The 13,185-nt window shown below is 36.0% G+C and overlaps 1 protein-coding gene across 1 annotated transcript; it reads left to right on the top strand.

Annotated features, from left to right (window-relative positions):
- The first annotated feature begins 568 nt into the window (after window positions 1-568).
- On the top strand, window positions 569-10,888 carry capga (capping protein (actin filament), gelsolin-like a). Its single transcript, XM_079606815.1, has 9 exons — window positions 569-760; window positions 5,528-5,721; window positions 5,897-6,051; window positions 6,596-6,757; window positions 6,896-7,045; window positions 8,460-8,546; window positions 8,737-8,869; window positions 8,950-9,041; window positions 9,118-10,888. The coding sequence occupies exons 2-9, from the start codon at window positions 5,529-5,531 to the stop codon at window positions 9,181-9,183; spliced, it is 1,038 nt and encodes a 345-aa protein (XP_079462941.1). The 5' UTR covers window positions 569-760; window position 5,528; the 3' UTR covers window positions 9,184-10,888.
- Window positions 10,889-13,185: the final 2,297 nt, after the last annotated feature.

Here is a 13,185-nt window from a genome sequence, read left to right as displayed (position 1 = left end):
TATATATTTTTTTTTTTTTTTTTTTTTCTTTAGATGCAGAACCTCGTCCAGATGATTACAGATTATCAGATATGAATCCTGGTGGTTCTTTCATCACACACTTTCTTAACCTCTTACTTACAGCAAATGCCATAAACAGCCTATTTACATGTAAATGTTGTTTTGCTTGTGTTGGTAAAAAGAGACCTGTCAAAACTCTCACTAAAAACCTCAGTGTAAACCCATAGACAATAATGAATAATGATGGAAACTACCTCTATTATAAATGAGAAATCAGCCTTTAATACTCACTTCGCATTGTTATAGTGACAGATCTCAGATATGAATACTAAGCCTGTGATCTGTAGTGTATAAAAGCTCACATGACATTTGTGGATGAGGTGAATCACTGAAGTTCTTGATAAAAATAGAGCTTCAGTTCATTTTCAGACACTGGCCTTGTGACTTTCTCTTGACTTTTACCCTTCTTGCTCTATTTCTTTCACTCTTTCCATAAATGACACGAGCATGACCCAGTTAAAAGGACGTGTTGCTTATGTAGTAAAATAATAAAATGTGTGTTTCCAACAGATGTGAGATGCTGATGAGCCAATACACCCTGCGGCTAATCATTTGGTTAACACGCTTTTGTCTTCCGAAAACTGTGCCTGGCAATGAAGCGAGTCAACTGTATATGCAGTAGAGGCAATTGTTCAGGCAGCTGTTACATTTAAGAGCTATCAGGAGCTGGACTGACTGACATCAAGACTATTGCATTGAGGTAGGCATTTTTATATAGCAAAAATGTAATAGAATACAAAAATATAGAATAGCAAACTGTCATTATGACACACTCTCTTTACATAGTCTGCCATAAAATCCTTTATATTATACTTTTTTATGTATATTTAATATTTTATTTATTGTTATTTATATTTTATTGTATTTATTATATTATGAAAATATTGAATATTAATTGTATTACTTGTATTAAGAAAATAGTTACACTGTTTCTATATAATACTTGTCTTAAGTATGAAGATGACAATGTTAAAAGTCTGTTTCTCTCATCAAATGAATTATTATAATTTTGTAAATTCACATTTTTAAAATCTCAATTCAGTGAGCCAGAATCTGATTTCACCAAGCACCTGTTCCTGGATCAACATCTTTGTTGAAGTTCTTTGTTCAAGTTTACAGTTTATGTCAAGTTTAGGGTTACAAGTTAGGTACTTACATCAGTGTTTTTCACCTATTTCTATCTGATTTTAGGGATAGGCCTATGTAATGGGGATAGGGGTAGGGATATGTTGATCCAAGAAACACGTCTGACGGCAAAATCAGGACCTGCTCATGTTTACTACCTTGATTTAAATTCAGGAACTTAACTGAAATTTAAAAAAAGCCTTTTCAATTTAGTTTTCAGAAGTGCACAACCCAGCTAAATTGGAAAAATGGCAGTAGTGAAGTTATGAAAAAACGTTATTTTGGAGTTCTGTTATACTATTTATGCAAGATTTGAAGTGAAAGGGAAGTGAAAGAAGGAGGTGTCAGCAAACATCATGCGTGCAACCGCTTCGCTCCTGCTTCATGGCTCAAGTTTAATCTCATAATCATTCAAGAGGAAACATAGATTGTCATCTCATTCTCAAGATGGTTTAGAGATGGTGTTTGTGTTAATGTTCAGATCGGTTGAGAACAGTCAAAGGACGACATATCACTCTCATTTGGTTTATTTCTGCTTGTGACCTCACATGCTTAATGCCATTAAAGGGGACCTATTATGCTTATTTTTTACAAGATGTAATATAAGTCTCAGGTGTCCCCAGAATGTGTCTGTGAAGTTTCAGCTCAAAATGCCCCACAGATAATTTAGTATACCATGTTGTAAATGATGGTATACCATTTTCGAGTTGAAGCAAAAACATGCTATATCATGCATGTATCTTTAAATTCAAATGAGCTGCTGCTCCCCACCCCCTATCCAGAATAGCGCTGTGCCTTTACAGCTACTGCCTCGGATACTCTGCCACAATCTAACAAAACATCTGTTAGGTTTTGATAATTTTTTCTATCGCGATCACGTGAAAGCTACATCTAAACTTCTATGGTTTTCCAACACTTTCTCACGACCAATTCGTAAAAAATTCTAAACCCCAGTGATGGGCAGTGTTGGGCAAGTTACTTCGAAACAGTAATGCGTTATTTATTACTTGTTACTGTCATTTCAAAGTAATTTGTTACATTACAATATTACTGTATTTAAAATGTAAGGCATTACACTACTATTGCATTACTTTTAAGTTACTCTCACCAAAATAACTGCAAATATGGATTTGGCAATCTAAATGTAGCGTATGATGCTCAATTAGCTCATTACACATCCAGTAGAAGGTGATGTGGTATCCGACTGAGCTTGGACCCATAAGAAATTTTACCATGATGTACTATAGTACATACCATGGTATACCATAGTAGTACCATGGTACCTTACATCTAACCATGGTACATACTATATAGTACTTCAGATATTATCATGGTGCCATGGTCATTGCATGGTACTGTAGATGTTATATGGTACATAGTATGGTACCTCAGATTTACCATGATACCTACCATGGTACATACCATAGTACCTCAGATATAACCATGGTACATACTTTATAGTACTTCAGATATCATTGTACCATGATAATATCTGAAGTACTATACTGTACAGTATGTTACTATGGTACATAGTATGGTACCTCAGATTTACCATGGTACATGCCCTAGTACCTCAGATATAACCATGGTACATTCTGCCGTACATATTACCATGGTACATACTACCTCAGATATAACCATGGTACCTCAAATATTACCATGGTACTTTGCATGGACGCATGGTACAGACATCTTTTTTACTTTAACCCCGGGGTAAACTTTAGGCTTAAACCTTAGCAAAAATAAAAATAACTAATGAATAATAACTAAGCCAAATATTTTTATTTTATTTTAATTATTATTGTGAGTGACTGCAGTAGTGTGGGCATAGGCCATTTGATCTATGAACGAGTCATAGATCTCCAAAATCAGTTTTAAATGTATAATTTAATATTAATGAGATTTTTATTTAAGTAATGTTCTAATTCTAGATGTTTGTAAATGCTGCATGATTTTGACGTGGTTTAATCAATGGCCGTGCGCGTGAACTTTGAACATTCATGTCGCTTTCAAACACTCGAGCGGCCGCGGCGCAGAGTTGCCATGGAAACGGCGCTGGACCACTGCGACTGGTAAGCAGAATCCATAGACATACTCGCTGTTGAGATTGAGAATGTACTATCCGCTGCAGGCTCACTCATCTCGGCTCTGTCTGATTAACGTACAGGAAGTGAAACATTTTGCGCGGACGTTTCTCCTCTGCTGATCTCGCAGTGATTTTGGCGAATTTGTATGAAGAAAAAAAAAACTACCACTTTATTCCAGGTTAACTAACAATGCTTGTAACGCGCGTTACTGACATTTGTACCGAGTAAAATATTACTTTTTTTCCCCCTGTAATGCCTTACATTACCGCGTTACAGCAAAAAGCAATGCATTACAGTAATTAATTACTTTTGTAACGCGTTACTCCCAACACTGGTGATGGGTAGGTTTAGGGGCGAGGTCAGAGGTAGGTTATTCGTACGTTCATATAAATCGGACAACTTGTAAAATATGTACGAATTAGCAAAAATCTTACAAATTCGTACGAGTGAGGTCTTATGTCTGTGAACGTAACAGCGGGTAAAAAATTGCATGTGTATATTAGATCTGTGTATTAAAGTGGATGCAATGTAATATACAGTACAGTATACTACAAAATTACTGTAAAATCAGTCACGAAACCTATTTTAAATAACTTACCTAAACAGCAAATAATTCCAGCAGTAAAGATTTAGCTTCTTGGTTGATGCTGTCACCCAGCCAGGGGTATTGCTGATAATTGCCGGGGTTGAAATGCTTTACAAAACTTAGGCTTTCTGCTCAAAATTAAGCTCTGGTGTAGGTCTTCCTTTGCCGATTAACTCTTGAATCTTGAAACAGCGTGGATAATTAATTAGCAACAATATGTCCTCCACATTCATGTTGCTTGCATTTTCCATAACAAATAGCGCTAGCTATTTTATGAGCATTATTTTTTTCCGATCGAGTTCCTCACAGTGGGCGGAAAGCATCATAAACTTACTGATAAAAGGCCCCCCAATTAAGAGGGACGATATGATTTGTCATAAAGGGCTTGGCTTGGCCCTCAGTGATTTCACAGCTGGACCACCAATCACAGAACTGAAAGCGTTAGGCGGAAAAATCCTAAAATGGAGAAAATGGAACGTCTACACAACACAACACAATACAACTCACACTGAATAGGCAGATGTGAAGGGTTTATTTTCTCAAAAAGATTTAGATCTTTATTGTCAAATTATAAATTCATTAAAAACTGATGATTTTTTTTTCTTTTTTTTTCACTTTTTAAAATATTATTAAAAAGTTTGTAAATATATTTTTTTACAATAGTTTAGGCCCCCTCAGAGGGCCCGGTTCCATTCTGACGCCGTACCTACGTATATGCTGTTAATATGAATGAATCAAACAACAAAAGAAAAACAGTTAATGTTTTCCGTGCCAGTCATGGACGGGGCCTGTTCACATTGGAGCACATTCCTAAACGGCTCATTTTGAGATCAGATTTATGGGGAAAAGATCAACAGAGTGGATGGATTTTTACTACAATAGGGTTGTGTTCACACACTGTGGACACATAATTAACAATATAAAAAACAATACAAAAGTGTTGCATAATATGTCCCCTTTAAGTAATCACTGTAAATGCATTGACTGTGGGAGAACTTGTTCTGTTGATCTGTCTATCTGTCTTTGGTGAGGGTGGCTGAGTGTATGTAAGCCGTGTGTCTTGTATGGCTGCGCAACAGTTGGCCTTATGAATTATTTGTGTGGGACAATTGCATCTCATTTTACAGCTCTATTATATTTGATCTCTCTGCTCTCACCTCCCACCAGCCTTCCCATTGTGCATCTCTAATGGAGCATGCAATCCCGTGCTCTGCTTCCATATCTGACCCCTGACCTTAAAGGTTCCCTGCCGCTACTGTCTGGATCAGACTAACTCCATCATACCTGTCTGCTGCTCTTTCTCTCCCATCATTTCCTAATTTCCATTTTTTTTTATTACCATTTTTCCCTTCCCTAAACCATTTCTTGCTTTCTAATCTCTCTAAATCCATTCATCATGTATTTAAATATCTCATTAATCCTGTTCTCTGCTTCAATTGCATTGCTTCTACAACATGCATTATTCACTAATATCTGATATTTTCGTCTTTCCCATTGCTCTTTCTTCTCATACATTCTCTTCTTTCTCTTTCTCATCCACTTCTCCTCGCCTCATTCCCCCTTTTCTTATATTACCCCCTCCTCTCTTCACTTGTTGCCTTTCTCATAAGGCAGCCTCCGACCTCCACATACACACAAACTCTTCACTCTTTCTCTCCCCCTTCATCAGGATGCTTAATCTGCGGGCAGCACAGAGCCAGTTTACCCATGAAGTGAGAGAGCCAGGGCTGTGGGTCTGGAGGGTGGAGAAGATGAAGGCTGTGCTCCTTGACCCATCGCAGAGAGGACTCTTCTACAACGGAGACGCGTACATTGTGCTCAGCAACCGTGGAAAGGATGGAAGTGACCTGCACATGTGGATGGGTGTGTAGTGTCTGTTTATTTGTATCATTTTAAATGTAGAATGAATTAAAATGTATCTGATGCAGTTTATATAAAGCATTGTTTTAACTTAGCTGCAGGCTGAGGACAGTACAATGTTTTTTTTTGTAAACTACTTTTTGCATTAGTAGTTTTAGCATTCCCTCCTCTGATCAAGGTGAGAAGTCGTCCCGGGATGAACAGGGTGCTTGTGCCATGCTTGCCACTCAACTGGACAGCTTCTTGGGAGGAGACCCAGTACAACATCGAGAGGTGCAAGGCTATGAGTCACCTGAGTTCATGGGACTCTTCCCGAAAGGAGTCAGCTACAAGGTGAGAGAAAATGGACAATAGGACAAAAACAACAAATCTGTAAGATTTTATTTTTTTCCGAAAACAAGAAAATCAGCAATTATTAAATGGATCAAAAGTGTACAGACATTTATGTTACAAATAATTTATTTTTAAAATAAATGGCGTTGACATTTTTATTCCCTAAAAACCCTTAAAAAATCATGGTTTCACAAAAGATTAAGCAGCACAACAGTTTTTAACACTGATAACAATAAGAAATGTTTTTGATCCGCGACTCTGCCTATTAGAATGATTTCTGAAAACTGGAGTAATTCGGCTTTGTCGTCACAGGAATAAACTATATTTTAAAATATATTCAAAGAGAAAATAATTATTTGAACTATTAATAATATTTCACAATATTACAGTTTTTGCTGTGTTTTTTATCAAAATAAATGCAGCAGTAAGCATAAGAGACTTCTTTTTTTTAAAATTAAGAAACCCAAACTTTTGAGCAGTACATATGTCCAAAGATTGTGTCACTATGTAAGTATGGACTCACTGGTTTCTCTATCTGTCTCAGGAGGGTGGGGTGGAGTCTGGGTTCAAGAGTGCCAGGTCTAGGATTGGCCCGGTTACACATCTGTACCAAGTCAAAGGAAAGAAAAACATCCGCGCAAGAGAGGTGGAGCTTAGCTGGGGGAGCTTCAACAAGGGCGACTGTTTCATACTGGACTTGGGAGAGGTGTGTATGTATAAGTTTATGCGTAGGTCAAAGAAAATGTTTTGTAATATCTCTCATTGTGGTGCCATTATTTCTTATTTTAGTTGGCTAATCATGGCCAATCATTTAGTTGCAATTATCATGTGTGTTTATGCTCAGACTATAGTCGCATGGAGCGGTTCCAAAGCCAACATGTTTGAGCGACAGAAGGTGCGTGAGATAGCAATGCTGATCAGAGACACAGAGAGGAATGGCAAAGCTCACATCGTTGATGTGACAGAGGGAGAGGAAACACTGGAGATGGTTCAGGTGACAATCCTCCATTCCATTGAAGATGCTCTTTGAATCATTCTCAAATCATGTTGGACAACATGATCATCAGGTTCAGGCTCATGCAGCTTAAGTACTGCTGCTATTAAAGGGATAGTTCACTCAAAAATTAAAATTATCCCATCATTTACATACCCTCAAGCCATCCTAGGTGTATATGTGTATCTTCTTTCAGGCGAACGGAGTTATATTAAAAATGTCATTGCTCTTCCAAGCTTTATAATGGCAGTGAATGGCGGTCCTGAATTTAAAGTCCAAAAAAGTGCATCCATCCATCATAAAAGTAATCCATACGACTCCAGGGGGTTAAAAAAGGCCTTTCTGGAGCAAAGCAATGGGGCTTTGTAAGAAAAATATCCATATTTAAAACTTAAGACAGACAGACAGCTACCTGTACGCATCGATTTATGGCAAAAGAGTAACTCCTGACCCAACGCATGACGTGTTGACAAATGGACTGCATTTATATAGCGCTTTCACAGACCCAATGGCCACCAAATCGCTTTACATATTGCCTCACATTCACCCATTCATACACAGACGGTAGTGTCAGCCATTTAAGGCGCCATCCAGCTCGTCGGGAGCAGCTGGGGTTAGGTGTCTTGCTCATGGACATGCACACTTGGTCAAGTGGAACCGGGGATTGAACCAACAACCTACATGAACCACTGAGCCACTGCCACCCCCTAACAAACATGGAAGTAAAATAAAATGTAAAACAAAACCGGTCACGAATTAGAAGTCTAAAATGAGAATTTTAGACTAAAATTTCTAAAATGAGAATTTGTAAATGGAAATATGGAAGGATTTCAATACAAGAGAAGAGGAGCTTGAGTTTGTTGCCCAGCTCTATTTGTTTGAACCGCGAAAGACACCTAAGCGTACGCTACTACATCCACGTCATACACTGTGTCAGGGGTTTCTCTTTTGGTGTAAGTCAACTTGCGTAGGCCATCTGCCGGAAGCTATAGTTATTTGAGTCAAAAATTTTAAATATGGATATTTTTTCTTACAAAAATCCATCACTTTGCTTCAAAAGGCCTTTATTAACCCCCTGGAGTCGTATAGATTACTTTGATGATGGATGGATAATGGTGCTTTTTTGGAAGAGCAATTATATTTTCTAATTTCTAATATAACTTGTGTTCGTGTTTATCTGAATGGCTTGAAGGTGAGTAAATCATGGGATAGTTTTAATTTTTGGGTGAACCATCCCTATAAGACAAAACAAAGACCAAAGAATAAGAAATTCATTTCAATTTAATTTAAAATCCACCTTTAATTTTTTTTTTGGACATTACTAAATTATATATAAATTATTAATAAATGCAAACATTCATAAATGGATTAGAAACATGAGAACCATTAACACCATCTCAAATGTATTTGAAAGGCACTTGGTCCAATCCCAGCTCTGAAGGAGAGCTCAACAGAGGAAGATGCGGAAGCAGATATCTCTAATTCTGCTTGCCTTTACAAGGTCAGTTCTCTCTCTCCTTTACAGTGTAATGTGCAGGTATCAAAATTACCTTATATTTTCAGGCAAACTGTTCGGCTACTAATAAACTGGTCAATTAAAGTTTTCCCGGGTTGATGTTTGAAAGGTAAGAATGTTCTAGGGATAATAATAATTGACATTGGAGATAATTGTTTGAATAATTCTCTCTCAGGTGTCTAACGCAACAGGCCAAATGACCTTGACAAAACTGTGTGACAAAGGACCTTTCGCTCAAGAGCTGCTGGAGAAAGAGGACTGCTTCATATTGGACAATGGCTCTAATGGGAAGATATACGTTTGGAAAGGTGATTGTGTGTATTTGTTCATCTGCTTGTGTAGTAAATTCACACTTTTTTAATCATTGCCTTACTTTATTGACGCACAGGGAATGGAGCCAATTTAGATGAGAAGAGAGTTGCCATGAAGGTGGCAGATGAGTTTATTACAGAAATGAACTATCCCAGGATGAGAACGCAGGTTTGTTTCATTTTCATTTATGTGCACAGAACTATGATCTCTTCTTTCAGTCATCCACATCTCTTTATGTCCTTAGGTGGAAATTCTCCCTCAGGGTCGTGAATCTGTCCTCTTCAAACAGTTCTTCAAGAGCTGGAGTTAAACACACCAACATATAGCATGTATGTAGAAACGGATGCTCGTTTTGTATAAACACACATACTAGCCATCAGTGGTGTGGCCTGCCTATTAAAACCCTTTGCTGTTAGCCAAAAGATTGTTTTTTTAGTCCCAGGTTTTGTGAAGGCTGGGACAGTTGTAATTTTTATTCAGGAACTGCCTATTTAAGAAATAAGAATAAATAAAAATTGTGAATTGTTGATTAGTTTTCTGTCACATGCAGATCATTTGCTTTAATATAAAACATCTGTACAACCCAAATGTACAAATGTACAACCCAAATGTTTGTGATTTTATGGAGTACAAATATGCTATAACATGATGTCTGTTATTTTTGTTATATATATTGAGCGTTTAATTGGCCCAATATCAAATACATGCACAACAGACACCACATACGGTACCAATGCTTATGTAACCATGTGATACTACATGGTCTTTCGGTGTGATCATCCTTTATCTTGGAGATACGCTCCATTATAAAGTATGAGCCTACGTTAATATAAGATTTGAACCTCTGCAACCAATCTAAATCAGTGTGAAGGAAAAACGGCTGAGCTCTCACCCATGAAAGTGCAGGAAATACACACTGAACAAATAACGACTTGAGCAATAACACTTTCACAATCAAAAGCTAAATGAAGCCCCATTGACATTCTTAATGATTTGATAAACAGATTTAAAAGCAGGTATAAAGCGCATTACTCTTAACTATCTTAACTAATTCTTAGCATTTGAATCTTACAGGCAAATGCTTTTGGTAATATAGCTACTTTAGGATTGGCTCATCAGAGTTACAAACATTTTACTTCTTAAATCTGCAGTAAGAAAATGAAAGACATATTTTGAGTCATTTAAGAACTTGTGGTTTCATTTCATGTAAACAACATTTAGTTATCTTGAAATGACAACCATCTGGGTGTGGTGAGAAAAAGGACCAAGACATATTTCATTATGTCTGTTTCTGTGCCAGTTGTTGTTTAATATGAAACTACATATTCAGCATATGAGTATAATATGAGTTTTCTCCATTATTTCAAATGAAACTGTGAAGGGTTGGTCAAAATCCCTTGTCTCTTCAGTCAGTTATATATATATTTTATTCTATATCCTTTTGAATGCTTACATTACTTTTATACAAATCAATAATCAAATATATGCATTATCACATAATCATTTCTATATTCTTTTGTGCTTGTGAAATTATATTTTTCTCTTGAGAGCAATGCAATTTCTCTCCCTTTCTTCCTGAGGAGCTATGTTTTGGCTAACTGATAATACGAAGCTCAAGCACTCTTCGGCCTTGGCGATGTTATTTGGTGGTGTTATGTGTGTGTGTGTTTGACTTTCTACGTTGGCATTTGGGACCCAACGCTCAGCCTCATCAACGCTCTCCTCTAACCTGCGAGGTTAACGCTGACCTAAATCTAAGGATTGGCGACAGCTATCCTAACTAATGGCGATAGGCACCTTTTATCTGCTCACATGTGTGAAATTGTTTATGGTTCTATATTCTCTTAGCCAATCAGATGTATGATGATGCGATGCTTGCCCTTGCAAAATGGTATAATTGGTGTATGATTTTGTGTAAGGTAGAGTTGGCTTGCGACCTCCTCGTGAGACTTTGACGCTCGCTCTACCGATGAAACTGCAAACTATTCTTCAGTAAATTTTTATCTTTTTGATTGAACCTCACGACTCCTGGTCTACTTTCTTCATATCTGGTCTCGGGTCTTATAACTGTTACCCCCCTAACAACTGCATCTTAAACAATTGCAATTGCTTACATGATGTGAACAAATTCACATGATTCATTTCTGGACTTGGTTTAGATGGAACGTCACAGAACTTTTAAATCTTCTGACAGTGATGCTGAGTTTATTCATTTCAGTATAAAACTTGCTGTCTTTACTTCTCAGTCAGCTTGTTAAATTGTTAAACCAAACACAGTCATGCTTGTATGTTGTTTCTTTTATAAGTTATTTAGACTTTGAATTGATTAGCACTGTAAAAAATAAAACATAGATTTTATTTATATTTAATTAATAAAAATGAGGCAACAGATTACAAGCAATATTATTAATTAAATTTAACAAATTAGAATTGAGTAACAATTAATCAAATTAATTCATTAAATGTTAACCATTTAAAATGAGTAAAATTTACAAAATATATGTTATTGCCAACATTGAAGACACCTGATGTTAACAAGCATCACTGAAGGAGAAAACCATAATTAAAGTCACCATTATGGAGATCAGTGTGTGTTTTAGTTGGGCTCTTCATCCTTAAATTATTAACTTTAAGTTTTTGTTTGGCTGCTGTACGTGAGTAATAACTGCCAGATGAACAAACGGTGATCTGATGGTGTTGGTTGTGTTTTAACATAATCATTATTTCACAATCATTTGACCTGAATCACTGAACTCAAATGGAGTCCAATTTGTGACTTAAGTTAACTTTATTAACTATAGAAGTACTGGCCTTGTACACCATAACTTTTACAATGTAATCCAAATAATTTCTAAAAAGTTTCTCTTGTACAAAAACAAAACAAAACAGACATCATGAATCAGCCTGTGAATCTCAACAATGGTGACATTTATAAAGCATGTTGCAGTGCATTCTGGGTTGCACCAATCAAAACTCATTCATGGCTCCCATCATGCATTGCTGCATGAATAAATAATGAGCTTATGATCAGAGGTTGTCACCATTGCTGAGATTCATACGCTAAATCTTGATGTCTGTGTGCGGCAAAAAAAAAAACCACATACATTTTTTATTATTATTGATTTGATAATTTGGATTTCATTGAAAAGGCTAATAATATTATGCAGCTAGAATTAATAAAATACATTTAACTCATAAATTGGACTCTACATGAGATCAGTGATTCAAGTCAAATAATTGTGAAATTATGAAACACAACCAACACCATCAGATCAACGTTTCTATTTGTTCATCTGGCTGTTATAACTCATGTACAGCAGCCAAGCAAAACTTAAAGTTATTAATTTAAGGGTGAAGAGCCCAACTAAAACACACACCGATCTCCATAATGGTGACTTTAATTATGGTTTTCTCCTTCAGTGATGCTTGTTAACATCAGGTGTCTTCAATGTTGGCAATAACATATATTTTGTAAATTTTACTCATTTTAAATGGTTAACATTTAAGGAATTAATTTGATTAATTATTACTAAATTCTAATTTGTTAAATTTAATTAATAATATTGCTTGTAATCTGTTGCCTCATTTTTATTAATTAAATATAAATAAAATCTATGTTTTATTTTTTACAGTGCATATAGCCTACCAACAAAAGCATCTTTTTCAGCCTAAATAAACTGATTACATAAGCTCATAACGACAAAGCCCTTATCACTGCTCCTCCTTTATAAGTTTACACCAGTTGATAGAGATATCATGTGTCTATGACTAGGGTGGATTGAGGAGTCAAAGGTTGTTGTCTAGTTATACAGATGACATGATAGAGAATCTGGGTCCTTGTGCTCTGGTTCTGGCGGTGTGCACCACACATCTCTGAGCTGGCCTGTTTCCGCAATAGAGAAGGTGAGGGATATAAACTTCTTCCTTTAATTTAAACATAATATTTTAATATAAGAGAGAGATAGAGAGGCCTCTTTCAATTGTCTGGTTAATTCAATAGTCAGGAAGTAAAACCTGTCTGTACTTTCACCTATATTTGGGATATATTTGTGTTAATTTTTATTCCTAATCATTTAGTAGTAACTGGTATTTTAATTAATAGCAATAGTAATGTTTAATTTAATGAATATATTTCAATTATATTGAATTCATTTAAATATTAGTATTTATAATATAATAATCTGATTAAATTACATAATAACATATTAAATATATAATAATTATTAAGTACTTGGATTGATGCCGATGTTTGATGAGCTTTGTGTTCTGTATAAGATACTCAAGAGAAAACTGGATTTTTAAATCAGCCAAC

The sequence above is a fragment of the Phoxinus phoxinus genome (assembly GCF_949152265.1).
Source record: "Phoxinus phoxinus genome assembly, chromosome: 3".
In the NCBI taxonomy this organism is placed as follows: Eukaryota; Metazoa; Chordata; class Actinopteri; order Cypriniformes; family Leuciscidae; genus Phoxinus; species Phoxinus phoxinus.
Note: the sequence above shows the minus strand (reverse complement) of the source record. Positions and strands in the feature narration are given on the sequence as shown.

What these genes read in the sequence shown, in the direction of transcription:
- capga (XM_079606815.1), top strand. Translation starts at nt 5,529, where the DNA reads ATGCTTAATCTGCGGGCAGCACAGAGCCAGTTTACCCATGAAGTGAGA. An exon ending in TGACCTGCACATGTGGATGG is followed by an intron (nt 5,722 to 5,896) that starts GTGTGTAGTGTC and finishes CCTCTGATCAAG; the next exon opens with GTGAGAAGTCGTCCCGGGAT. An exon ending in TCATACTGGACTTGGGAGAG is followed by an intron (nt 6,758 to 6,895) that starts GTGTGTATGTAT and finishes GTTTATGCTCAG; the next exon opens with ACTATAGTCGCATGGAGCGG.